Genomic DNA, 24470 nt, shown 5'->3' on the forward strand with positions numbered 1-24470 from the left:
CCGTTATTTTCAGGTCAGGTAGATCCGGGCGGGTAAAACCCGACCCAAGTTACAACCTTTACGACTACTATTTTCACTTTTTAAGGCTAAAAGAGGTGGGCCTGGGAAGAAACAGGGGGCCGAATACAAAATTTCCCCAGTGCGATTAGTCCCATGTTGAACCAATAATTCTAATCTGTACCAGAGAGCGCAGTACGCACCCCTTGCTTTTTACGAACGAGCAACGTGATGCCACCTCGAAAGAGTGCGTAATATGCTTCCTGCGGGAGTTAGAAAATCTATACTGATTGTCTCTTTTACCTGCCCGTTTTGTTACGGTGGGCAAAGGAAAGTTGATCTAGAAAAAAACCGGTTTTCCTTTTCTATTCCAACGAACTGCAGAAAAACTAGGAAAAAAGAAAATTTTCATGGGGGGTGATAAATCCTGCTTCGTTTGCCTTTCTTTGTTTAGACTCTTCATTTAACTGAACTTCAGACGAGATCTGTTTAATTCCGATTTAAAGAAGTCCCATTTTGTTTTCTCTTCCGTTTATCTCTATCTGATTTAGTTTCTTCCATTTGGGATTTAAGATTTTATTGAACTCTGTTGCATAGAAATTTTGATTGTTTTTATTATTATTATCTGTTTTATTTTATTTTTTTGATTTTGTCAGTTACCCATTTCGTTTGGTTCTTTTGCTGAGATGGGTTTTCTGAATTTTTGGATATTTCGCAGTAATTTTGTCTTTTGATGTTCTATTGAGGTGGGTTTTTTGTAATTTTTGTCCTCCATCCATTTCTCATCTCTTTTGATGGTTTTCTGATAAGGGTTTTCTGGGTTTTTTTTTTTTTTTTTCTATCCTTGATGCAAGTTTGCTGGGGTTTCCTAATTTCTCAGATGTTTTGAGGTTTTGTTTCTATTTGGGGGTTTTCTGTATCCCAAACTAATGGCAGAGGAAGGGTTAGATAGGGAGAATGGTGGATTGGTGAAGATGGATTCAATGGAATCAAGATGGGTTTTTCAGGATGAAGATGCTTCTGGTGAAGAAGACATGGAGGATTCGCCTGGTCGGACGAGTTTTGATTCCGAAGATGACGAGAGCGGGGAGCAGCGACTGGTTAGAACTGGCCCCCGCGTTGATTCCTTCGATGTCGAGGCGCTCGAGGTTCCTGGTGCTCAGAGAAATGACTATGAGGTATATGTGGAGTTAGGCTTTTACTTGGATCAGAAACTTTTATAATGTCCATCTTGTGTTCTATCTGATCAATCTATAGATTTTAATTTATATGTTAGAGTAGCGCATTTGAATCGTGGATCTCTCATTAAGCAAAGTGAATCTATGGTTTCGTGAATTGTATTGGAAATGCAATCCTCTTTATTTTTTCGTAGAAATGAATTTGAAATTCTACTGAGATCATCATATAGTGGATTTGTTAATATTGTTGAAATTGGGAACTAGCTCTGTAGGTGTGCTTGGACAAGTTCACAACTTCAGACAATTGCCAAATCCTTTTGAATATCACTTTTCTCATGAGCGGCTGCAAGTCCAAGCCACCTTACCTACATGAAAAAAGGGTTTCTTTATGTGATTGATTACAAGATATCATATGGAAATCTATCTTTTTTGTTTTGTTTTTTGTGATCTTGATAGATTCTTAATTGGGTGTTGAAGCTGTAGAAACACGGGTTATATACTGATATCTACATAGATATAGACAATAGTGAGAATTACACATATTACTAGTAATCCTGTGGTTATTGCCAATCAATTAATAATCAATCTTCCAGTGAAAAAAGGACTTGTTTTTCCTTTCCTTATGTGCTGGTTTCTTGGTTCGGATGCAAGCTTAACCTCCATGAGATTTATGGGCTATTTGGTCTGAATTAGCTCCCGGTGCCTTCAGAAGCTTTTGTAAATATTGTTCGGTTCTGGTTTTCCCACCCTCCCCAGTTTTGTTTTCCAGCAGCACTAACTGTGCCCGACCCACTATGTGGGGCCAAGTGGGGCCCATCCCTTGGAGATGCTGAAAACGCGTCTATACAGAGAGAAAGAGGGTTCACATATGTAGCCTAGGAGCTTTCTCTCCCTTTCCGATGTGGGATCTTACTGCCCACCCCGCTTAGGTCGCAACGTCCACGCTGGCATAACATTTCCTGGCTGATTGGTCTGTGATAGCTATTTGGCGTCAATTAGCTTCTAGTGCATTGCATCTGATTCCTCTCTATGCACTGAATATTCTGATAAAAAATAGCTGCTATCGTTCTGTGTCTAGATGGTTAGTGGAATTAATAAAGTGTGAAATGACTTAAGCTGTTGGAGAAGGCATTATTTAATCTTTTATACTTTAACACTCCCCCTCACGTGTGGCACCTCTTTTAGGATTGGCCTACACGTAGCACATTTGATCCCTCTTTTGGGTTTGGCCATTGCATGTGGATTTTTGCTGTCGAGGAAGTTTGAACCCATACCATTTGAAACAACCAGTCACTCCAAAAGCTTAAGCTGTTGGAGAAGGCGTTATTTAATCTTTAATACTTTAACATAAAGAATAATTGGGTTGGGACTTGGATGAAAAATAAGGAAATTTTTTGACAAAAGGGTCATATGAAGTTGAAATATTTTTGGATATCCAAGTGCCATGTCATAGAAGCGTAATCTTGTTAAAGAATGGGATGATGATTTTCAGAGCATTTGAATGTCTGATTGAACAGATTCATGGAAGTGGGGCTAGTTAACGCTACAATGCACATATTTGACCTCATATCACATGTGATCTAACTGTCACTTTATGGACAATCCCACGAATGAGCAGTTAACAATTTATAGAATGCGGAGATACATAAAATCCAGTCCAGGCTAAGGCATTATGCTATCTTCTACTAGCCCATTTAAAGTTATGTCTTCGCTTCTTGAAATGGAGTCTGTACATATTTCTTGTTGTGCATGTGATAGGAGTGTAGTTGTGCGATCCTAATGGTATGATCTTAATCTATTCCTTCACCTCTTTGCTTATCATTGAAACTGGGTGGAGTTCCAAGTCTTATATTATTTGGGGTGCCTTGTTCCCTATTTGTAGAGTTCTTTTTTTGGACAATGATAGAAGAGACCATTAGCACATATTATGTGCTAAAGAGGAAAATATTCAGTCTTGTATGGATGTGTTGCCTTTGCAGGGAAGCAGAGGCATCAGGCAATATCCTCTTCATCCATTGCGAGTGGGTAGCAGAGAGTGGTCTCATGTTCTCAAGTATTTTGGCATCTTGTGTGCTTCCGACATCAACATTGGAGCTCTTTTCATGTTGGTGGTACTCCGACACCTTCTGGGCGAGAGGTGAAACCTGTTGGAAGATCACTCCATGCAGGGACAGAGCCAGGAATTTACACTTGGGCGTGGGTTGGGGGGGTGTGGGGGGGGGGGGGGGGGGGGGGCGTATATGTGCCTCCGCCCCTGACTCCATGCATGATTATATGGCGAGAGGTGAAACTTTAGGAAGATCACTCCATGCGTGATTGTATGGGGTTAATGGAATGAGAGGACATGCGTGATTGTATGGGGTTAATGGAATGAGAGGATCTTTGTTGAGAAGATCTGTCTGTGGCAGGTTGCTCATGATATGAAACTTCCCATCATTCATTGGACAATAGGAAGAAGGTTTGGGGATTTTTGGAGGGGTATTTACCATCATTGGAAAGTTATTGATTGGAGTGATGGAGTCACATGAGTAAAGTCAAAATGGTGGCAAGATGGGCCCCTCCACCTCCTAGTTGCATAAAGCTAGATTTTTTTTAGTTGTTCACAAGATAATCCGAGGCTCACTCACATTTGTGGTGTAAAAGAATTCTCTCGTCTGATTGGTATCTCTCTAGTGCTCTTTCAATCGGAGGTGACTCTGCTAATATCATTTCCTGTGCTTTAATGGAGTATCTAGGTCCTTGGAAGTTTGAAAAGAGTGTCCTCACTATTAGAGATTTAGGTCCATCTTGCAAGTCTGTTCCTAAGAGTGTTAACAAGGTGCCACTTGGGCTGGCTAAAGAATGACTTGAAAAAGATTCTTTGTGTTGGCTGCTAGTTTTCACTTTAATTATATATTTTTATTTTATTTTGTGGGACTCCATCAGCCCTCTTTGTATTTGTACTTTTTTTTTCCTCCTTATCATAGTCATTGTCATCTCCCAGAAAAAGAAACGGTGATGGAAGATTGACAATGGGTTGCTCTGTATTTTTGGAAATAACTTGGTGTCTTGTAAAACAAAAAAACATGTTGTGTCAAGTCAATTGCAGAAGATAAGAATCAAGCAACATCTGCAACTGTCACTGAACTCGTATGTATTTAGGCTCTCCTTCCAGAAATTGGAATTGATGTTTTGAGGCATTGGTTTACTATGGTAATAAAGTAAGATTCATATTGTTGCTTGCTCAAACATCTCCGATTATGTATTGTTATAGTTATAAGTGTGATTCACATTGCTGCTAGACCAACTCTTCATGAATTCATAAAACATGTCAAGAGATCATGCATACGTTCAGGCCCTAAAACTTCTCAAGAACAGTCATTTTCTATTTTTTTAATTCCTTGGCTTTAGAGAAGACTAACGTTGTTATTAACTTATTACTTATTCACTACAGTACAAGTTCTTAATGGTATGAGACCTTTGAAGCAATGAAACTATTGTTTCATGTGTTGTGACTGCACAAGAAACATTTGTGAAATTAGTGATAATGAACTGATCATATTCTTTAAGTTTTGTTGTGTAAAAGCTGCAGTGCTCATAAGCTGAAATTATTATTTAAAACTTGTGTCTGAATTATTTTGGTTCGATTGCAGGACTTTACTTTGGGCAAGAAAATTATACTTACCTTTCAGACACTTGGAGTTGTCTTTGGTGATGTTGGAACAAGTCCATTATATACCTTCAGTGTTATGTTTAACAAATCTCCTATTCATGGGGAGGAGGACATTCTTGGAGCACTGTCACTGGTTTTATATACCTTAATTCTGATACCACTAATCAAATACATCCTTGTTGTTCTTTGGGCAAATGATGATGGTGAAGGTATGGTACAGGTTGTAAACAAAGCCTTTTGGTATCAATTCTCTTTGCTGTCCTTCTTTCTCCTTTATTATGAATCTCGCTGAGGACTTTTTTTATTGTGTTATGACTATCATAGGTGGGACATTTGCTTTATACTCGTTGATTTGTCGGCATGCGAAGGTCAGTCTTCTCCCAAACCAATTGCCTTCTGATGCCCGCATATCAAGTTTCAGACTTAAGGTGCCATCACCAGAACTTGAGAGGTCTTTAAAGATGAAGGAGCTGCTGGAGACTTCTCTGACACTAAAAAGAATGCTGCTGACGTTAGTACTCCTTGGTACTTCTATGGTGATCGCAGATGGAGTGGTGACCCCAGTAATGTCAGGTTTGTAGTATTTTCCGTTATGAATATGTTATATTTGGGGTTTATGGTTGTGACATAGCTATGTATATTATTCTTTCTGTGAATAATAGGCTTACCTACTCTGTTTTTTTTTCAAAATGAATAACCTATTCTGTACAGTCTTTTTCTCCATTGCCATTTATTTTTCCTTTGTGAAATTGCAGTCACTTCAGCTGTGAGTGGTCTGAAGGTTGGAATATCTGGAGTTCAGCGAGGTGATTCTATAATCTGTTGCTAAATTAACTCTAAGGCCCTGTTTGTTTTAGATTATGACAACCGATTGTGAGCGCCAAACTGATTATTGGACCTGACATTATGTTTAAATTTGAGTCCATTAATCGGTTTTGTGCTCACAATTGGTTGTCACAATCTTAAACAAACAGGGCCTAAAACAAACAGCCAGTAAAATTGTGCAATGATTCTTGTTATTTCTTTCTGCCATAACTGTGGATTACCAAGTTAAATATGCTTCTTAAAGAATTAAAGATGATCATGCATTTATTATTTAATAAGGCCTTAGTACTCATTGTGATAGTTAATGGATACTTGCCATTGCATTTTCATGAAATATCCAGAAACGAGTGGTCATTACATTCAATTTAAATTTTGATGGAAGAAGATATATCAAATCTTTAACATTTTTACGTTTCTTAACAGATCAAAAACTTAATTAAAAACTCAAAGCAACATACAGGAGAGGACACTGCATAGTGGCCCAAAGCAGTCCAACTAGCACACAAAGCCAGAAACCTGAATACCCAAGGAAGAACAAAAACAAGAATTCTCACATGCTATTTAAACTTCAGTCTAATCATTAGGTATGAGGTCCCATATCCTTAGTTGATTAGATATATGATACAAACCTAGGGCTTGCAAATCTGATCTGGGAACTTTTGGTGCAATAAACAGGTTACTACAATAGGGCAGCAAACATATGTTCCCAAACAGTTTAAGCATAACTTGGTAATCACTCACAACTAGAGTATTTATAAAAATTGTTCCATACAAACAATGTTATTGAGTTTGTTCACTATTAAAGAATATAATCCATCCAAACAATGTTCCATACATCAGATCCATGATGTACACTCGTTTGAAGGACCCCTATATTATTCATTGTTCTCCTAACTGCTCATTTGATCTGCATGTGTTCTTATTGTTTTAAATATGATCAACTACGATGAATCCATATTTATTAGATCTTTTCCTTTAAATTTCTGCAGATGCAGTGGTGATTATTTCGGTTATATTTCTTGTAATTTTGTTCAGTGTACAGAGGTTTGGAACAAGCAAAGTGGGGCTTGCAGTGGGCCCTGCTTTATTCATATGGTTTTGTTCCCTTGGGGGCTTAGGGATCTACAACCTCATAAATCATGACACAAGTGTGTTGAGAGCATTCAATCCTGTACACATCTATTACTATTTCAAGAGAAATTCAACTCAGGCTTGGTTGTCCCTTGGGGGTTGTCTTTTATGTGCAACAGGTAACCATACCATTATACCAATCTACAAGTTATAGATTTTGAAGTAAAAACCGAAAGTCCATTGTTGTCTGACTCTGAATTAATCAAGATAATTTGATCAAAATAAAAAGATTAATGTTGTATACCATTTGTATCCATAAATTTGGTACATTTTGGTGATTTCTTGTGAGTATAGAGTTTGCCAGATTTCATTCTTCTGAAGGAGTTTAGTAAATGTATGCATGATTCTAAAATGTTACCTAAGATAACTGATGAGTTATTATTACATTTTAGGTTCTGAAGCGATGTTTGCAGACCTTTGCTACTTCTCGGTGAGATCAGTTCAGGTAAAAAAAGCTCCAAATAATGATAACATATTGGCTATTCCACAATTTTGTTTGGGATACAGCTAATTGTGGCATTTATTTAATAAATAAATGTTATATACAACTCCTCCGTGGTGCCTGCCTTTGCTCTCTTGATTACTTCATGATTTAAATCAATCTTGTTTTCTGATTGTTGTGTGGCTATTGTTGTTGCAGCTCACCTTTGTATTTCTGGTTCTGCCTTGCCTTTTATTGGGATACCTTGGTCAAGCTGCATTCCTTATGGAAAATCAAACAAAATCTGAGCAGGTTTTCTTTTATTCAGTTCCAAGTAAGCTTGAACACCTTACATTTATCAGCTGAGTTCTTATTTATAAATAGAGAGCTATCAATTGTCAATAGAGCAAATTCAGTCATTAGCATAGTGGTAAAAGCTGTTGTGCCTTTATGCGACATTCCTAGTTTTGACTCTTCTCGATCAGGGTTTCTGTTTTTTGGTCCATCTTCCATGTATATAATTTTATTAAAAAATGAAAATGCATAATTTATTGTTTTTTAATGCATAATTTATTGTTGTTGTCTGCAGGTGTAGCTTTCTGGCCCGTTTTTTTCATAGCCATTGTTGCTGCATTGATTGCGAGTCGAGCAATGACGACAGCAACATTCGCATGCATAAAGCAATCGACAGCACTTGGTTGTTTTCCACGCCTTAAAATAATTCATACATCTCGGAAATTCATGGGTCAGATCTACATCCCAGTCATAAACTGGTTTCTGCTGTTTTTTTGCCTGGTGTTTGTCACCTCCATTGATGGCATAAGCGAGATTGGAAATGCATATGGTAACACAAAATTAACTTTAGCTTGTATTCTTTTCTTCCACTGTTATAATGAGTATTATCTTTTCTTTTAATTTGTGCAAATACATTAAACATGCCCATTTTGTTTACTCATACTTGAGGACCAAACTTCCAATGTAAATATTAATATATTGATGAAGGGTTGATCTAGGATTTGTATAATTCCTGGGATGTACAATGGGGTAGTGACTTTTCAAATTCTTGTGTCATCCCTTGAAGAATAGGAGTAGAGGTGAATTTGTCAAACCTTCTAGTTTATTATAATCTTTTCTTCCACTGTTATAATGAGTATTATCTATTCTTTTAATTTGTGCAAATACATTAAACATGCCCATTGTGTTTACTCATACTTGAGGACCAAACTTCCAATGTAAATATTAATATATTGATGAAGGGTTGATCTAGGATTTGTATAATTCCTGGGATGTACAATGGGGTAGTGACTTTTCAAATTCTTGTGTCATCCCTTGAAGAATAGGAGTAGAGGTGAATTTGTCAAACCTTCTAGTTTATTATAATCTTGGCTGACGTGAATTTGTAATAACTTCTAATTTATCATGTGCAATCTATAAAGTGTTGTCGTCCTTTCAGGTAGGTTGGAATGGATTCAACAATACAACTTAATGAGTGAGGCTGAAGATCTATCAAGAGCGTGTCTAATTGCACGGAAAGATGTTGAGCTTAAATGGGCCAGAGGTTTAAGGTTGGGAGGTTTTAGCATACTTAATAGAGGCTATAAAAATGGTGATAGATGATAAAGGAGGTCCCTTTAAAAGAGAATTGTAGTAAGAGGGAACATCTACCACATCTGTTCTGAGACCCAAGCTTATGCGGGGCAACTGGGGTTCGGTTTCTGGTTAAGTCAACCACAAGCTTTGGGTCGCTTTCAAGATTTAACTTGACAAAATGTAAATCCTTGAGATGGGTAAGAGGAAAAGATACCAGAAGGCTTAAAATGCTTAAATTAGGGATATGGTGAAATGGGACAGGAGGAGCTTCAATTAACTTCGAGTTTAGGTTGGTTTTGGTCTATGATGATGGCAGAGCTCATCCTCATCTGAGATGAAGCAGGAGTAGTAATAGTATGTTTTTGATGAGATCCAAGACAAAATTGGGGGCTCATCTATCACATTCAAGCATATCCGGAGCTCGGCAAATAATGTGGCAGATGGCATTGCTCGTCAAGGAGTGGCACAGGCGAATTTGGAATTTTTTTATTTTCTTCCTCCATAATTGTTTCTCTCTTCTTGTTTCTCTTGTTTTTCTCTTCTTGTAATCTTTGGAGTTTCGACCATCTCGGTCTTCTCCCTTTTAATGAAAGCTTCACAATTAAAAAAAGAAGTAATAGTATGTTTTTGCTGCTCGTCTGAGCAAATCAAAGCCAAAGGGGAAGAGTTTACAAGCTTCGGTTTTGGTTCAGATTGGGAGAGAATGAAGGAAAAGACGAAAAATGGGAAATTCAAATATTGAGGGGAAATCAAATGAAAGTGTTGGAAAACAGGTTTCGAAGAGGGGCAATCATAATCAAGCAGAAGATCGTTTGCTCTTGTGGTTCAAGAAAAGATTTGGCTGGAGGACCATTTCAAAAAAAAAAAAAAGATTTGGCTGGAGGAAGGTAAAGTTGAAATCACTGAGTTTGCGGAGTATCATTCAATAAAGGTTGGAAGGGAGGAAGTAGAGAAAAGAATGAGAATCTTGAAGTCATGCTTGATTTGGACGATTAAAGAGCAAAGTTGGAAGGTTGAAGAGATTCATATATGGGCATCCCAAACCTAGAACGTTCCCCTGCTATGTGAACCAATAAAGCTAAGCAACAAAGCTCTGTTTCGGATGGAATATGAAGATCAAGCATCCAAAACTAAGAGAATGGGACACCGAGCACCAGGTGAAAAGATGGAAGTGCATGCCTCTTGGAACTCTGCAATGAAAACGAGAGCGAGAACAATATGGATCTGATTTTCAGCATCCTTTGCATGCGTGAGAAAAATCCACGATTGAAGTCATGGGCTCTTTACAGTTGGGGTTCTAATAATTAAGGCTCCATAAGTTTATAATCTCTTATATCTTACTGCTCAGACCAGGAACTACCATTGTTCCAATGCTGATAAGTGATAATTTATACCCTTATTTCTAATACTCAATACAAAAAATACAGTGATATAAGACATATGAGAGTACCTTCTAAGGAAATGTTGTTCAACTTGAAAGTACATACAGGTGAACAATAACGCTATTCAAAGTACAAATTGTATGTAAGTACGTACTATATCTAGGTACATAGGAAATGTTCTTCAGCCTCTTCAGTGGAGTTCATTGTGGTGGTTGCAAGTTTGGATAGAATTAATGGATATTCATAGCCATTGGGATGGGTCGTGGACAGTAGGGGGTGATTGTAACACAATTAGATTTTCGCATGAAGAGTGCATTTAGATCGCTACCACTTATGTTTTTCATGAACATACAAGGCATATCGAGATTGATTGTCATTATGTCCGCCAGTGCTATGACAGAGGGAGGATTCCATTGCCTTATATACCTTCATCAACACAGCCTGCTGGCTGATGTCTTCATGAAAGGTGACTTTAAACAAACGTGATTTTTTGATTGGCAAATTGATGCTCTGTGACCTAGTGTGTTCATTTGAGGGGGATTGTGGTACATGATAAGATGCTTAGTATCCGTTACTTTAGTGTATATGTGTTTAGGACCGTTATACGGTCATAGACACTCATTAGTTACTTTTATACCCCTCATTTGTTATATTGTACCAGGGTTACTTTTGTAACTTGTACACTTACTTTCATTATATATAATTCAACGAAAGAGAAATCAATTGCTTGATCTCTTATTCATTTCTGCGTGGTTGCTCTTGTCTCATGTGCGGAGGTTTTGACTTGTTATAAAGTCATAGAGGGGTGAGTTTGTGGTCTTTTTTTTTGGAGGGAAGGGGGAATAGGTCCATTGTATGGTGTCTAGGTCTTAGGAGAAATCATAGGCAAAGTGAAATTGATAATTTGACTAGTCTCTTATGCTACGTTTGGTTGCCGGATTTTTTTTTATTCTTGGGACTTTTGTGACCCACGTTTGGTTGGTGGGCCCAAAATAATCCCAGGAACCAAAATAACCCCGCATGAAACCCCAAGAAGGAATAAAAAAATACTCCTAGGAACCAAAAATAAGCTTGCAGAAACTAATTGATACAGCATGCTAGTAGGTTGTTGACTCTGCTTTATTTTCGTATCTGTTGATTTCTTCTGATTGCAATCGTCTTTAATGTAGCTTTTTGGTGTTTCTCTGTTTTCTCTACTCCAAAAAGGAGAACTGTACAGAGGTAGAAATCCAAGTAGAAATGGCTTAAAGAGGGGGATTGAAACACAAAATTCTTCCATGCTTCTATTCAAGTGCAGAGGAAATAGTTTATAATAAGTGAACACGGATAATTTTTCTTGCCATTTCAGCCTCAAACTCTTCCCTCTCCGATCCTGTCACCGAAGTTTCTGAAGTAGAGGTTTCTACGTTGTACACGTAGGGCTCATCGTATTCCTCCTCCGTTTCCTCTGCTTCTTCTTCTTCCGTCTCCTCAGTTTCGGTCTCCCCTTCCATCTCAGTGTCCTCGTGGGTTTCGGAATCAGAGTCTGGTGGATTAAACCTGTCTTGAGGCCGGCACATTCTTCTCAAAGGCGGAGGCCTTAGTAAAGTTTGTTCCCTATGAGGGGAACCAAAAGAACCCCTCCGAGGGACCCATATGGTGTAAGAGGCGAAGTGGGAGCTCGCTCTAGATGGGCCAGTGGGGCAAACTTGATTCCTCTTGGGATCCGGCGGAGTATTACAGAAGTAGGGCTCTCTGTCGCTTCTGGAGCCAATATGATACCGCTTGGTCCTGTATCTGAAGCTGGGCTGGGAAACCGGTCCCACAGAGAGGGAGGGGGGGATTGGTTACCAGTAAAAAGCAAATTTGAAAGAAGGATGGAAAGTGTTTCCAAACGAAGAAAGGATAGGGATATGGGAGATTGGCGGTGCTGCAAATGTGCTTTCAGAAATTTTAGAAAGAGGGCCAGATGCTGGAAATGTAATAAGTTCTGGTCTCGCTTGGATTTCAACTTCCTAGTGCAACCAGAATCGAAGGTGAACCGGGTGGTGAGAAGGTGGCATGACCCTAATCCACAAGAGCCCAAAGAAGAAAAAGCTAAAGTGGCGACATTACTTCCTGCTACCTCGAAAGGTATAGCTTTTAGTCTAGAAGTGGTCCCTTTGAAGTCTATTAGCAACGCAGATCTACGTTTTTGGGGAAAAATGAAGGAGGGTTGGGATGGTGATTTAGAGGCGATGGAGGCCTGGCTATCTCGCAATAGTAGTCATGGGGTTGAGGTAGTGGTTTATAAAATTGCACCTCTCGAAACTCAAATCTCTATACCTGCAGGTGCTAAAAGATCTCAATTAATCAGAGATTGGTGCCTTCCACCTCAATCTCCTCTGGAAGATCTTATGTTGTGGAATACAAAATTCCCTAAGGTAGGGTCTCCACTCTGGTGGAAGATAGAAGGAGTGCCGCCCGAAGCTTGGTGCGCTGTAACGACCCGATTCCCGTGACCGGATCGCTACAAGCAAACACCTGTCAAAATACTCACAATAATTTTTTTTTTCTTAACAAACCATCTATGAAACTTAAACGACTGCCATTCTTATTCTATAACTAAAATGTTCCTTACAATAACATCAACATTGCAATAACGTGTTCTACTAAATAAAATCCAAACTAGAAATTTCTTAAATAAAACCGAAACGTCGACGAAGGCATCTTCATTTCAATTATTTCTCCCATCGCTCTATGCTCCTAAACGTCCTCGTGCGCAAACGCACCCTCGTGGGCATCCTCTAATCCTGGGGAGAAAACAACGTCAAGCAGAGTGATAGTAACCTAGCAGGTATGATAGTTCAATCTAAACAGCCGATCAAGATCCATATTTATTCAAATAACATTCAAATACTTTTCCAACATAATAATTCATAGAGATTTTCTAAACCAGAATTCAATTCAAATACACTGAACAAATACTTTTCCAATATGATAATTTATAGAGATTTTCTAAACCAGAATTCAATTCAAATACACTGAACAAATACTTTTCCAATATGATGGAAGGTCCAGCCCTGATACCATGATGTGAAATCCCGATCCTACCCATGTAGATATTGTCCGCTATTGTCCGGTTCTGGGTCATGCCCTTTTGGGTCACTGCCCTTTTGGGTCCATGCCCTCCCCAGTTTTAAAACACGTCTACATAGTGAGGAGAAATTTTCCATATACAGCTCAGCAACCTTTCCTACCTTTCTTAGAGCTTTTCAGAATCAAATAAATAAATACAATTTAAACTGAATCCATTTCAACATATAATATAGAATAACTTAGAAACAATGTAAATCACATACTTCACCATTCTTGTTGGATAAATTGAAAGCCATACGAGCAAAGTTAGGTATCACCTGCCTTGTAAAGACCTCAGATGTATATATTGGGACGGCCTCTAAGTGAAAGTGTGAGGGGAATCAGCCTGAAGATAAAATCATATCCATGTTCTTTTAAGTCGATGTAAAGAATTGATAAGGGGTTGAAAAGTCTCAACGCACACAAGGGTTTTGAATTGATGAAATAATTCAACTTTGTGTGACGCTCCAAGATAAAACAGCCAAAGTTGGCTCCAGTCCACGTGCACTCGCTGACTGGTCCACCCAGAATCACCGTAGAACTGTGCTCAGATCAGAACGGAGGAAAGGAAGAAGACAAGCAGAAACTTTGATGTTTTCTGTAAAAACTATATCTCCAATGGTGCTGTTCTCTTCTTTTTATAGATGAGAATTTGACTGTTGGAGGATAATTAATCACCATTAAAAGAAAAAAAAACGTTTCTCTCTTAATTACCATTAAAAGACAAAAACGTTTCTCTCTTAATTACCATTAAAAGACATAAACGTTTCTCTCTTAATTACCATTAAAAGACAAAAACGTTTCTCTCTTAATTACCATTAAAAGACAAAAACGTTTCTCTCTTAATTACCATTAAAAGACAAAAATGTTTCTCTCTTAATTACCATTAAAAGACAAAAATGTTTCTCTTAATTACCATTAAAAGACATAAACGTTTCTCTCTTAATTACCATTAAAAGACAAAAACGTTTCTCTCTTAATTACCATTAAAAGACAAAAACGTTTCTCTCTTAATTACCATTAAAAGACATAAACGTTTTTGGTTTTGAAAACACACCACAAGCACATTCACCAAGGTCTTGGGTTCAAGTCCCCACATATGCAAGTCTTTTGCTTTAAAACAAGAGAGGGAAACATAATTTGAATCTTCCCTCCAAAATCTTTTCAAATCTTTTTATTATTTTGTTTAAAAATTCTAACAATTCAGTCTTGAAATTTAGATCCATCGATCCAAAGCCTAAATCTTAGGGTTATTAAAGAAAAGTTAATCGCAGTCATTACATGCGCAGATAACTTTCGTCTAATAGGGAGAAAAATAGGTAAGGTGGTGGAGGTCGATTTTTCGTGTTATGCGGGGTATGGTTATGAAGTGGGCAGGTTGCTGATATTGTCAAAAGGAATTCCTGGTTGTGAGCTATCTATTCAAAGTTCTATTGATGGAGCTCTCCGATGGATTCTAGCTACAAGAGAAAGAGTCGAAGCAGATGACCTTTTTGCAAAAATCACTGCATCTTCTGTGGCTGAGAGGCTGGATAGAAATGGCGCGATGAGGGCCTTTTTCAATCCAGAAAATGAAGGGGTTCTCTCAGAGGAAGTAGGTGAAACTCCCATAAATTTGGATAAGGAAATATTCAATGCTACTAAAGGAGTCTCTACATCGTTGGTTGAGTCGGAGATAAATGTTGGGGAAGAAGAGGCGGTGGATCCGGCGGTGTTCTCGAACACAGCCTATCGTGCGCTGCATGGGGCGCAGGATAGCAATGCACCAGCTGGCGACAATTTTGAAATTCAAAAATCTGGTTCCCCAGATGGCTACAGATGGCGAAGTCTGCATGGTCCTGTGAGGGATGTCTCTGCAAGGGAACGGTCTTCTTTTCTGGTCAACAGCTTTGAAGACATTATATCAGCATTATCTCCACCTTCAAATCGCGAAGTCTCTCGAGCTTTGTTTTTCGAGATGCCAATATTGGGTCCACCAGATACTTATGGAAGAGAAGATTTTTTCCCAGCGAGCCCTCAAGTTCCTTCTCCCGTGGGCCCAAAAAGCCAGGAGGAGAATAGTTCCCCGCTTAGGCATCCTAACTTTCTTCCGATTGGTAGTTCTTTCCTTCAGTGCTCTGTGGGTTACAAAAAGGCGATGCTTGATTTTAGTGGTTTTGGAGGGCGGGCGAATAGTTTTTCTGGTGGCGCCAGGGAGCTTTATCTTCGCTCTCTAGTAAAGGTATCGCTTGGAAATCTCTCTCATCTCTCTTCTATGAGATGATGTAGCAAGGCGGTGATTTTTTTACCGCCTGTCGTCTCAGCGCTCTCTCCTGTTTTGTCGAGGCATGATTCTGGGTCAGGCTCTCCTCAGGATGTGGTTGATTTGATGGTGGATCATACTCTACATATTAGTACCCACCTGGCTTTAGTTTTTTCGGGACCGGAAGAGGAATACAGATCTAGTATCAAGGAGGCTGAGCTCAGGGAGGTTGGTGGCGTTACCACTTCAAATTCCCTTTTAGAAGCGAATTTGAAAAGAAAGGAAAGAGAGCTGATAAGACTAAAATCTGATATCAATTACGATTCAGGGTCGCACAGTAAAGGCCTTAAATCCAAGAAAAAAGGAAGAACTCTCGGTGTCAGGGCGGGGAAGATTTGATCTGATCAAGGTTGTTAATGAAGATCTTATCCTGGAATATCAATGGTTTGGGCTTACAGGAGAAAAGAATTCAAATTAAAGAATTAGTAAAATTATGGCGTCCTGAGGTTGTGTGCCTTCAGGAAACAAAGAGGGAGCATATTAGCAGAATAGACATGAGAAGCATGGGGCTCAAAAATAAATGGGATTTTGTTTTCTTAGCTTCAAAAGGCGCTTCGGGGGGCATTCTGGTAGCTTGGGACACGGTCAAATGGGCCATCAAGGATGTCTGGCGTGGAGTTTTTTCTCTTTCAGTAGCATTCCGAAAATCAAATGACAATTCTGGTTGGTTATTCTCTGAAGTCTATGGTCCTTCATCATCCTCTGAGAAGTGCCTTTTTTGGGAAGAATTAGCAAAGCTGAGAAGCCTCTGCTCCTTCCCTTGGTGCATTGGGGGAGACTTCAATGAAATTTTAGCAATAAGGGATCGTATAGGGTGCCAGTGAGTCAATGCGGGCATGAGAGACTTTGCTGATTTCATCGCGTCAAATGAGCTGGTGGACATACCGTTGGGTGGTGCCTCTTTTACTTGGGCCAGAGGATCGATCAGGAGCAGGATTGACAGATTTCTACTTTCGGGAGACTGGTTGGCAATAATTTCGGAGGTCTATCAAAAAGCTTTATCTCATTCAGTTTCTGATCACTGCCCTATTCTCTTATCTCCTAAAATGGAGTCGTGGGGTCCGGCCCCTTTTAGATTTGAATTAGCATGGTTGGAAGACTCCCTTCTGGAGGCTCGCCTAGTAAGATGGTGGACTAATAGCGTCTTTGAAGGGCCAGCTGATGTAATCATTGGCAAAAAATTATGATTCCTTAAGGCACAATTGAAAGAGTGGGCTAAAGAGAAGAAAGAGCTTGTCCTCAGCAGGAAGCGGATGCTTGAAGATAGAATGATGGAGCTAAATGTCCTCGAAGAGTGTGGTCTGGCCTCGGAAAAGGACTATGAGCTCCACGGAAGGTCAAGCCAAGAGCATAAAGAACTGTTACTGCTCGAAGAAATTTCTTGGCGTCAAAAATCCCGAGTCAAGTGGTTGTCTGAGGGCGATAAAAATACAGCCTATTTCCATGCCATGGCCAGCGCTCGCAGAAGAAGGAACAGAATTGAATCCTTAGTAGTGGAGGGGGTGTGTGTGTCGGAAAAGGAGAAGATTATTGCATAAATTATTAACTTCTACAGGTCCTTGTACTCTGCCGATAGGATGCTTCGCCCAATTCCTCAAGAGATTCCGTTTGAAAGTTTAAGTTTAGAGGAATCAGCCTGGTTGGAATCCCCTTTCTCTGAGGAGGAAATTAGGAAAGCACTGTTTTCCTTAGCGAAAGATAAAGCCCCTGGTCCAGATGGTTTCTGTCTGGCTTTTTTTCAAAGATGTTGGGAAGCTGTTAAATCGGACTTACTAAAATTCTTCCATGAATTTTTTGAGGGAGCAGTCCTTGACAAAGGGACAGGTGCTACTTTTATCTCCCTCATTCCAAAGATCGAAGGAGCGTCAAAAGTTTCGGATTTTCGTCCGATTAGTTTGGTGGGTAGCCTCTACAAAGTTCTTGCCAAGGTTTTGGCGGATCGTCTCAAAGCGGTTTTACCATTAATTATCTCGGACTGTCAAAGTGCTTACATAAATAACCGTCAAATTCTTGATTGTTCTTTGATAGCCAATGAAGCTATTGATTATTATCGACGGAATGGGGTAGGAGGGATTCTCTGCAAGCTTGACATGGAGAAGGCCTATGATAGGGTGGATTGGGGAGCTTTAGATTATCTACTGGGTCGAATGGGCTTTGGTGGCCGATGGAGAAGGTGGATCCGAAACTGCTTAGCGTCTGCTTGGTTCTCTGTTCTCATCAATGGCTCAGCCAAAGGTTTCTTCAAATCGACTAGAGGTTTAAGGCAGGGGGACCCTTTGTCTCCTTTTCTTTTTGTGATTGTAGCAGAATCCCTTTTGCAGATTGATGAAAAAAGGAAGTGAGTTACGTCTCTTTGAAGGGTTTCTAATTGGCAAAAACAAGGTAGAAGTATCGATCCTTCAATTCGCGGATGATACTCTCTTGTTTTGCCCTCCAGTAGTATCCCAGATTCTAAATCTTAAAGCAACCTTAAGGTGTTATGAGATGGTATCGGGTCAAAGATCTAATTTTGCAAAATCTAGGCTGTATGCGATCAACGTCCCCGACTGCGAAGCATCCTCTTTTGCAGGCATTCTGGGGTGCGCTTTAGATGTTCTCCCAGCATCTTATCTGGGTCTTCCTCTAGGAGTGGGAAGACCAAACCAAAACTTATGGATCCCCATTATTCAAAGAATTGAGCGGAGATTGGACACCTGGAAGCGCAGCTTGGTTTCCAAAGGTGGTAGGCTGGTTCTCATAAAGGCAGTTTTATCCAATATGCCGACATATTTTCTATCTTTTTTTAAATGTCCTGTGAGTGTAGCTCAGCGAATTGAGCAAATTCAGAGACCTTTTTTGTGGGGAGGATCGGGGTCTTCAAAGGGGATTTCTCTGGTTAAATGGAGTGCGGTTTGTCTTCCTATTAAAAATGGAGGATTGGGCCTTAGGAGGGTTTAAGGCTTTAACCAGGCTCTACTGGGAAAGTGGCTATGGAGGTTTGGCGAAGAACGGTCCTCTTTGTGGGTTAGAGTTATTGGAAGTAAGTATGGGTTCTCCAAAGGTCACTGGTGCTCTGCCGATAATTTTAAACTTAAAGGTGTCACGGTATGGAAAGACATCTTGAAGTTGAAGTTCCTTTTCGCATCTGGAGTTCGTTTCAAGGTCTATGTGGGGGATAGAATTCGGTTTTGGCTGGATCCTTGGTGCTCGGCGTAGCCTCTTAAGGAGCTTTTTCCTGACTTATTTATGGTGTCATCTCAGAAAGAGGCTTGGGTCATGGATTGCTTTGAAAGAGTACTCGCGAAAGTGGTTTGGTCTCCTAAGTTTCGAAGACCCTTTTTTGACAGAGAGTTAAATCATCTCCAAGAACTCCTGTCCCTATTAGAAACTTGCTATATCAAGAAATCGGGCACAGATAGACGAGTTTGGAAGTGGAGCCCTTCGGGCTTATTCTCAGTTAAATCCTTTTATCATCAAATGATCCCTAGTTTAGCGGAGCCTTTATCATCCTCAGTTTGGAAGTTCTCTTGTCCGCTGAGAGTTGCCTTCTTTGGGTGGTCAGTTTGCTGTGGTCGTATTCAAACAATGGATTTTTTGAGGAATAGAGGAATGTGGTTGGTCGATTATTGCCCTCTCTGTTTATCCGCTGGCGAATCAATTAATCACCTTTTCATCCACTGCAAGGTTGTTAGAGTTATTTGGGGTCTCATTTTCGCTCGCTTTGGAATCTGTTGGGTACCATCCAAATCTATGGCTGATTTCATTAGGAGTTGGGAATGGAGCCCTTGGAGAAAGAAAGGTAGGATCCTTTGGAAGATGTGCCTTCTGGCTGCATGGTGGTTCTTGTGGAAAGAAAGGAATGCGCGAGTCTTTGAAGGAGAGGCTAGGTCTCCCTATTGGATTTACGTAAAGCTGATCGCAGCGGTTATATCTTGGGCTCGAAGTCTTCATTTGTTTCGTTTTGTTTCAGCTTTTGACCTCTGGGAAGGATGGGCAATCATCTGTATGGAAGGGGTCAGCAAAGTGAAAGTCACACACTCCTGGAATCCTCCTTCGCAGGGACTACTGAAGGTTAATTTTGATGGTTCGTCTCTTGGTAACCCGGGCGAGGCAGGAATTGGGGGTCTATGCAGAAATAACAAGGGGGAAGTCCTTTGGGCTTACTCGGGTCCTATCGGAGTCGCAGACTCGAATGAAGCTGAGGTTAGAGCCGTTCATAGCGGGATTAAGTTACTGGATAGTCAGACTTTCGACAAAATTATAGTCGAAGGGGATTCCTTAAATGTAATTCGATGGCTTTCGGGCAAGGCGATTCCTCCCTGGAGATTTTTGCCTTTCTTTGAGGAAATCGAGGACCTGACTCAGGGCTCTTCCATTGTGTTCGGCCATGTTAGGAGGTCAGCCAATGCTGAAGCAGATTCCCTAGCCAAAGGAGGTGTCTTTAGGACAGCTTTAGAGTGTTTTGACTATCTTCCTCCATGATTTATTGTAATTTTTCTCTTTGTTTCTTCAGGACCACCTCGGTTCTCATATATAATATTCTGCCCTTTTCAAAAGAAAAAAAAAAAGCTTGCAGAAGAATTTTTTTCTTCCCAACAGTTCAAGCAACCAAACAAAGCATTTTTTTTTCCCACCATAGTCCGGTCAACCAAACATGGGATTTTTATTTTACCGGGATACTTCCAGGGAGTTTTTTTTCCCACCAATCTCCCAGGAAGTTTTTTGTTCCACAAAAATCCCAAGAACCAAAAAAATTCCGGCAACCAAACAGAGGAGAGAATTTGGAACCCCGGTTCGCAAGGTGCCTTCTCCATTTGATCATTCTTCCAAAATATAGTGGAGGAGGATGGTTCCCAATTTTCCCTCGCTAAAATTTGGTGATCGATTGCACTACCTAGAGTTGCCTTTTTTTTGGATGGTCATGTCTAGAAGATAAATACCTGGGATCGACTAAAAAGGAGAGAGATCTGATTAGCAAGTAGGTCTCTACTTTGTAGGGACCTGAGGAAGCCCTTGATCACACCATTATTCATTGTTCTGTATCATGGAATCTTTGGTGCTCAATTATTAAGTTTAGTGTCATGTGGGTGTTCCTGGACTCATAATTGGAAAGGAGTGCCTTTTGGAAGTGGTGGAAAAGCCTTATGGTGCCCTGTGCCATTTATGATAGTGTGGAACTTTTGGGAGGAGATTTAGTAGAATATTTAGTGATAAGTAAAACCAATGGATGGCTTGATAGCAGAGGCAAAAATTGAACTAATCAATAGGGAAAGAAATAGTATGATATTGTCCGCATTCCCAACCCAATATTAAGGAGTTGACACTTGGAGGAATATCATGTGGGAGAAGAGATCAAGAATTTCTCAAAAACCGCAATGGGAGCCACCGCTACAAGAGTGGATAAAACTAAACTTTTGATGGAAGCTTGAAAGGCAAACCGGGGCGAGCCTGAGTGGTGGTGTTTTTAGAGCTTCTATTGGTATTTTTTTAAAAACCTTTTTTTAAAGCTGAGCGGATAATGTGGTTCAAATGAAATGGGGGCGATGGCTCTTTTATGTGGCCTTCAAAATTCTTTCAATGGGAATCTAATCATAGAAGAGGACTCCACAAATGTCTTATTAATTCAGTGCAAAAATAATCATCGGGACCTTGGAGATTGGCGAGGATTATCTTTGAGATCTTAGACTTAAGCGGAAGAGTCGACCCAGTATTCTGTCATAAACATAGATCACCGAATGAGGTAGTGGACATTTTGGCAGAAGGGGTGAGGGATTACTGATAAGCAATACGGTTCCGACAACGAGATGTGATAGAAGATAGAATGGTAGATTTTGGGTGCAGTTACATCTATCTAGCGACTGCTACATGATTTTTTTTGCATTAACAAAGTAGATGCAGCCCGTTTTGGTAGCCAGCGTGGATGTAGCAAGTAGGTCTTATATTGTATAGGTTTCTTGTTATGTAAAATGACTGCTTTGCAGGGACAACTCGTCTCACACAGAATTCTGTTTGGCTGTAAATTCTTCTTAGATTAAAATAAAGCAAATGTTTTCATCACTCAAAAAAATTAGGAAGAGGGTAGAAGCTAGGGGTTGAAGAGAAGTTAGAAAATAACCAAAAAATTGTTAAAATGCACATTTTCTTCTTGTTTTTAAATTGAGGACAACGGGGCAGTGCCATTACTCTTAGGAAAGAGGTAAATCAGGTGGCATTTAAATGTAGATCTTTTTGTGGCCCATCGCTAAACCCCACCTGACCTGATTGTTGATAACTTTTTTTCAGAAGGGAGATGGTATTATCACTCGCTTCTTTTGGTACTTCCCAACCATCTCTTTTACTTAAAATGGGTGGAAAGTACCAAATCAAGTGGGTGGCGACGCCCCACTCCCTTTACAAAACTAGTATCATTGAGGTTTTCCTTTTTTTATAAACCTGTTCAGTTTGTGGCTCCCTAATTCATACATTTGCGCCCCTCCTTTTCTTTTCTGATTTCGGATCTATTGTACAGGAATTGCTGAGCTTGGAGTAATGATGGTGACAACAATCTTAGTAACCGTCGTCATGCTTCTAATATGGCAGATAAACATCATTGTCGTGCTCAGTTTCCTCGTTTTCTTCCTGGGGTTGGAATTAACTTTCTTTTCTTCAGTTTTATGGAGTGTGGGAGATGGGAGCTGGATCATAGTGGCTTTTGCCGCGGTGGTGTTTATGATAATGTTTATTTGGAACTACGGGAGCAAGCTCAAGTATGAAACTGAAGTCAAGCAAAAGCTTTCTATGGATTTGTTGTTGAAACTGGGCTGCAACCTTGGGACAATCAGAGCCCCTGGCATTGGGTTAGTTTATAATGAGCTGGTGAAAGGCGTTCCGGCAATTTTTGGGCATTTTTTGACCACCCTTCCAGCAATCCATTCCATGATCATATTTGTTTGCATAAAGTATGTACCAGTTCCTGTAGTGCCTCAGAATGAAAGGTTTCTTTTTCGGCGGGTCTGCCCAAAGAATTATCACATATTCCGCTGCATTGCTAGGTAAGAATGTTGAATCATCCTGGAAATATCAAGATCCCTTCATTACTTATTTGTCTATGGTTTCAATTTCTTTTTACTCTTTTCTTAGTGTGTGCATGTGTGCGCGTACTACACTTTGCGTAGGTCTTCCGAAGTTTTTTTCTTTTTCTTTTCCCCCCCCTAAAAGTTGGTTATGTAAATTTTGTTTTTTGAGAGTATAGGGAGGAATCCAATCTGCACTGGTAGCTTTTGTGAAATGTTGATGTAGTCTGGTACTTCTAAAAAATATGGTGTTTCTGGACCATGTGAAGGATGTTTGGAAATAGATATACTCATTTATGTTCAGAGGCTTGCTAGACTGGATTATATATATTTTTTATACTGGATATTTAAAATTAGGAAGTTAATAATTTTACTAATTTTTAGCACATATCAAGAATTTCATGATTTTACTTAGAAAATCTGAGGTAGTTCTCTGTTCTACTTTAAAATAGGATGATGCTGATATGTTTTACCATATACTATCACAACAAAATTCTGTTTGTTATGCTGGTTGTTTTGGTTGGATCCAAAAACTGGGAATGCTTTTAAAAGCTTTAACTATTCCAGGAAATAAGTGATGATGACCCTAATACAAGTTGGACACAATATGCTTGTTTGAAATGAAAATAGTCCATTTAATCTCTCAAATGTAATTGCTAATTACCATTCCAAATTTTTTTTTCTCTCCAATGTAACCTGTCTTTTCTGTTTGTTTGAGTAGGTTAGCTCTGTATTTTAGAATATCACCTTGTGAAATAATTTGCTTGCTACTTTTATCAACTGCAATAATCGCATATTTTTTATTCCAACAATAGGTACGGCTACAAGGACGTTCGCAAAGAAAACCACCAGACATTTGAGCAACTGCTGATTGAGAGCCTTGAGAAGTTTATTCGCCGGGAAGCCCAGGAACGATCATTGGAGAGTGATGAGGACGAAGACATGGAGTCCGAAAACGAGGCTTCTTGTTCAAGATATGTTGTGGGTCCTAATGGCAGTATTTATTCCCTCGAGGAGCCACTCTTGGCCGATTACAGAAACACCGGCAAATCGATCATGGAAGCAAGTACCTCGGGTGAGATGCCACCACCACTTCCAGTGTCGGAATCTGCATTGTCAGATGCCGAGCAGAGTCTCGAGAGGGAGCTTTCGTTTATACGCAAGGCCAAAGAATCAGGGGTTGTTTATCTTCTTGGGCACGGAGATATTCGGGCAAGGAAGGATTCTTGGTTTTTTAAGAAACTGGTTATCAATTACTTCTACGCATTTCTGAGAAAGAATTGCAGAAGGGGGATTGCGACTTTGAGCGTGCCTCACTCAAATTTGATGCAGGTGGGCATGACTTATATGGTCTGAGGTTTGAGTTACTGGCCAAAACAAGGCGATTTTTTTTATGCTTGACATCAAAATTAACAGGTTATCGGATTCGAAAGGCTATTGATGGTGACCATCGGTCTCTTTTTCGGAGCCTGGAAGCATGGTGAGTTTCTTAGTTGATTTTGAGGGCTGACAAAACAGAAAATGCCTGTCCATACAAAGGGTTGCTTGGATTTTTTATTTATTTTCATACTAGTTTGGGCATTTGCATGCACTAAACCATTGAAACTTACTCTATTAATTGAGTGTTGCTTTGTAGTTTTGTGTATCATTCTTCCTTGGCCCCTATACTGTCTTGAGGAAGCTATGAAAAGGATGTAACTACATGTTGGAATCTTGGAGATAGAGGGAATGCTTTGTAATTCTTCCTATAGATGACGCAGATTAGAAATCCCAGATGAAGTGACCAAATCATGGTGCTCCCTGATTTTGATGAGTTTGTCATTTCTAATAATTCCAAGATTAGAAATCCCTTTTATATTTTGACA

General features: G+C 39.7%; 1 protein-coding gene across 1 annotated transcript; it reads left to right on the plus strand.

Moving 5' to 3' along the window:
• The first annotated feature begins 224 nt into the window (after window positions 1-224).
• Window positions 225-24470, plus strand: KUP7 (K+ uptake permease 7). The gene is made up of 10 exons (XM_077356626.1): window positions 225-1175; window positions 4808-5036; window positions 5152-5400; window positions 5583-5633; window positions 6642-6902; window positions 7176-7228; window positions 7424-7538; window positions 7794-8048; window positions 22062-22584; window positions 23421-24470. The coding sequence occupies exons 1-10, from the start codon at window positions 927-929 to the stop codon at window positions 23959-23961; spliced, it is 2526 nt and encodes an 841-aa protein (XP_077212741.1). The 5' UTR covers window positions 225-926; the 3' UTR covers window positions 23962-24470.

The sequence above is a fragment of the Tasmannia lanceolata genome, unplaced genomic scaffold (assembly GCF_043159265.1).
Source record: "Tasmannia lanceolata isolate RefF3 unplaced genomic scaffold, GAP_Taslan_0.1 ptg000016l, whole genome shotgun sequence".
NCBI lineage: Eukaryota > Viridiplantae > Streptophyta > Magnoliopsida > Canellales > Winteraceae > Tasmannia > Tasmannia lanceolata.

Bases quoted from the DNA above. Each gene is read 5' to 3' on its own strand.
- KUP7 (XM_077356626.1), top strand. From the start codon at position 927: ATGGCAGAGGAAGGGTTAGATAGGGAGAATGGTGGATTGGTGAAGATG. The intron at 5,634-6,641 runs GTGATTCTATAA...AAATTTCTGCAG, and splicing joins AATATCTGGAGTTCAGCGAG to ATGCAGTGGTGATTATTTCG. The intron at 7,229-7,423 runs GTAAAAAAAGCT...TTGTTGTTGCAG, and splicing joins TCTCGGTGAGATCAGTTCAG to CTCACCTTTGTATTTCTGGT.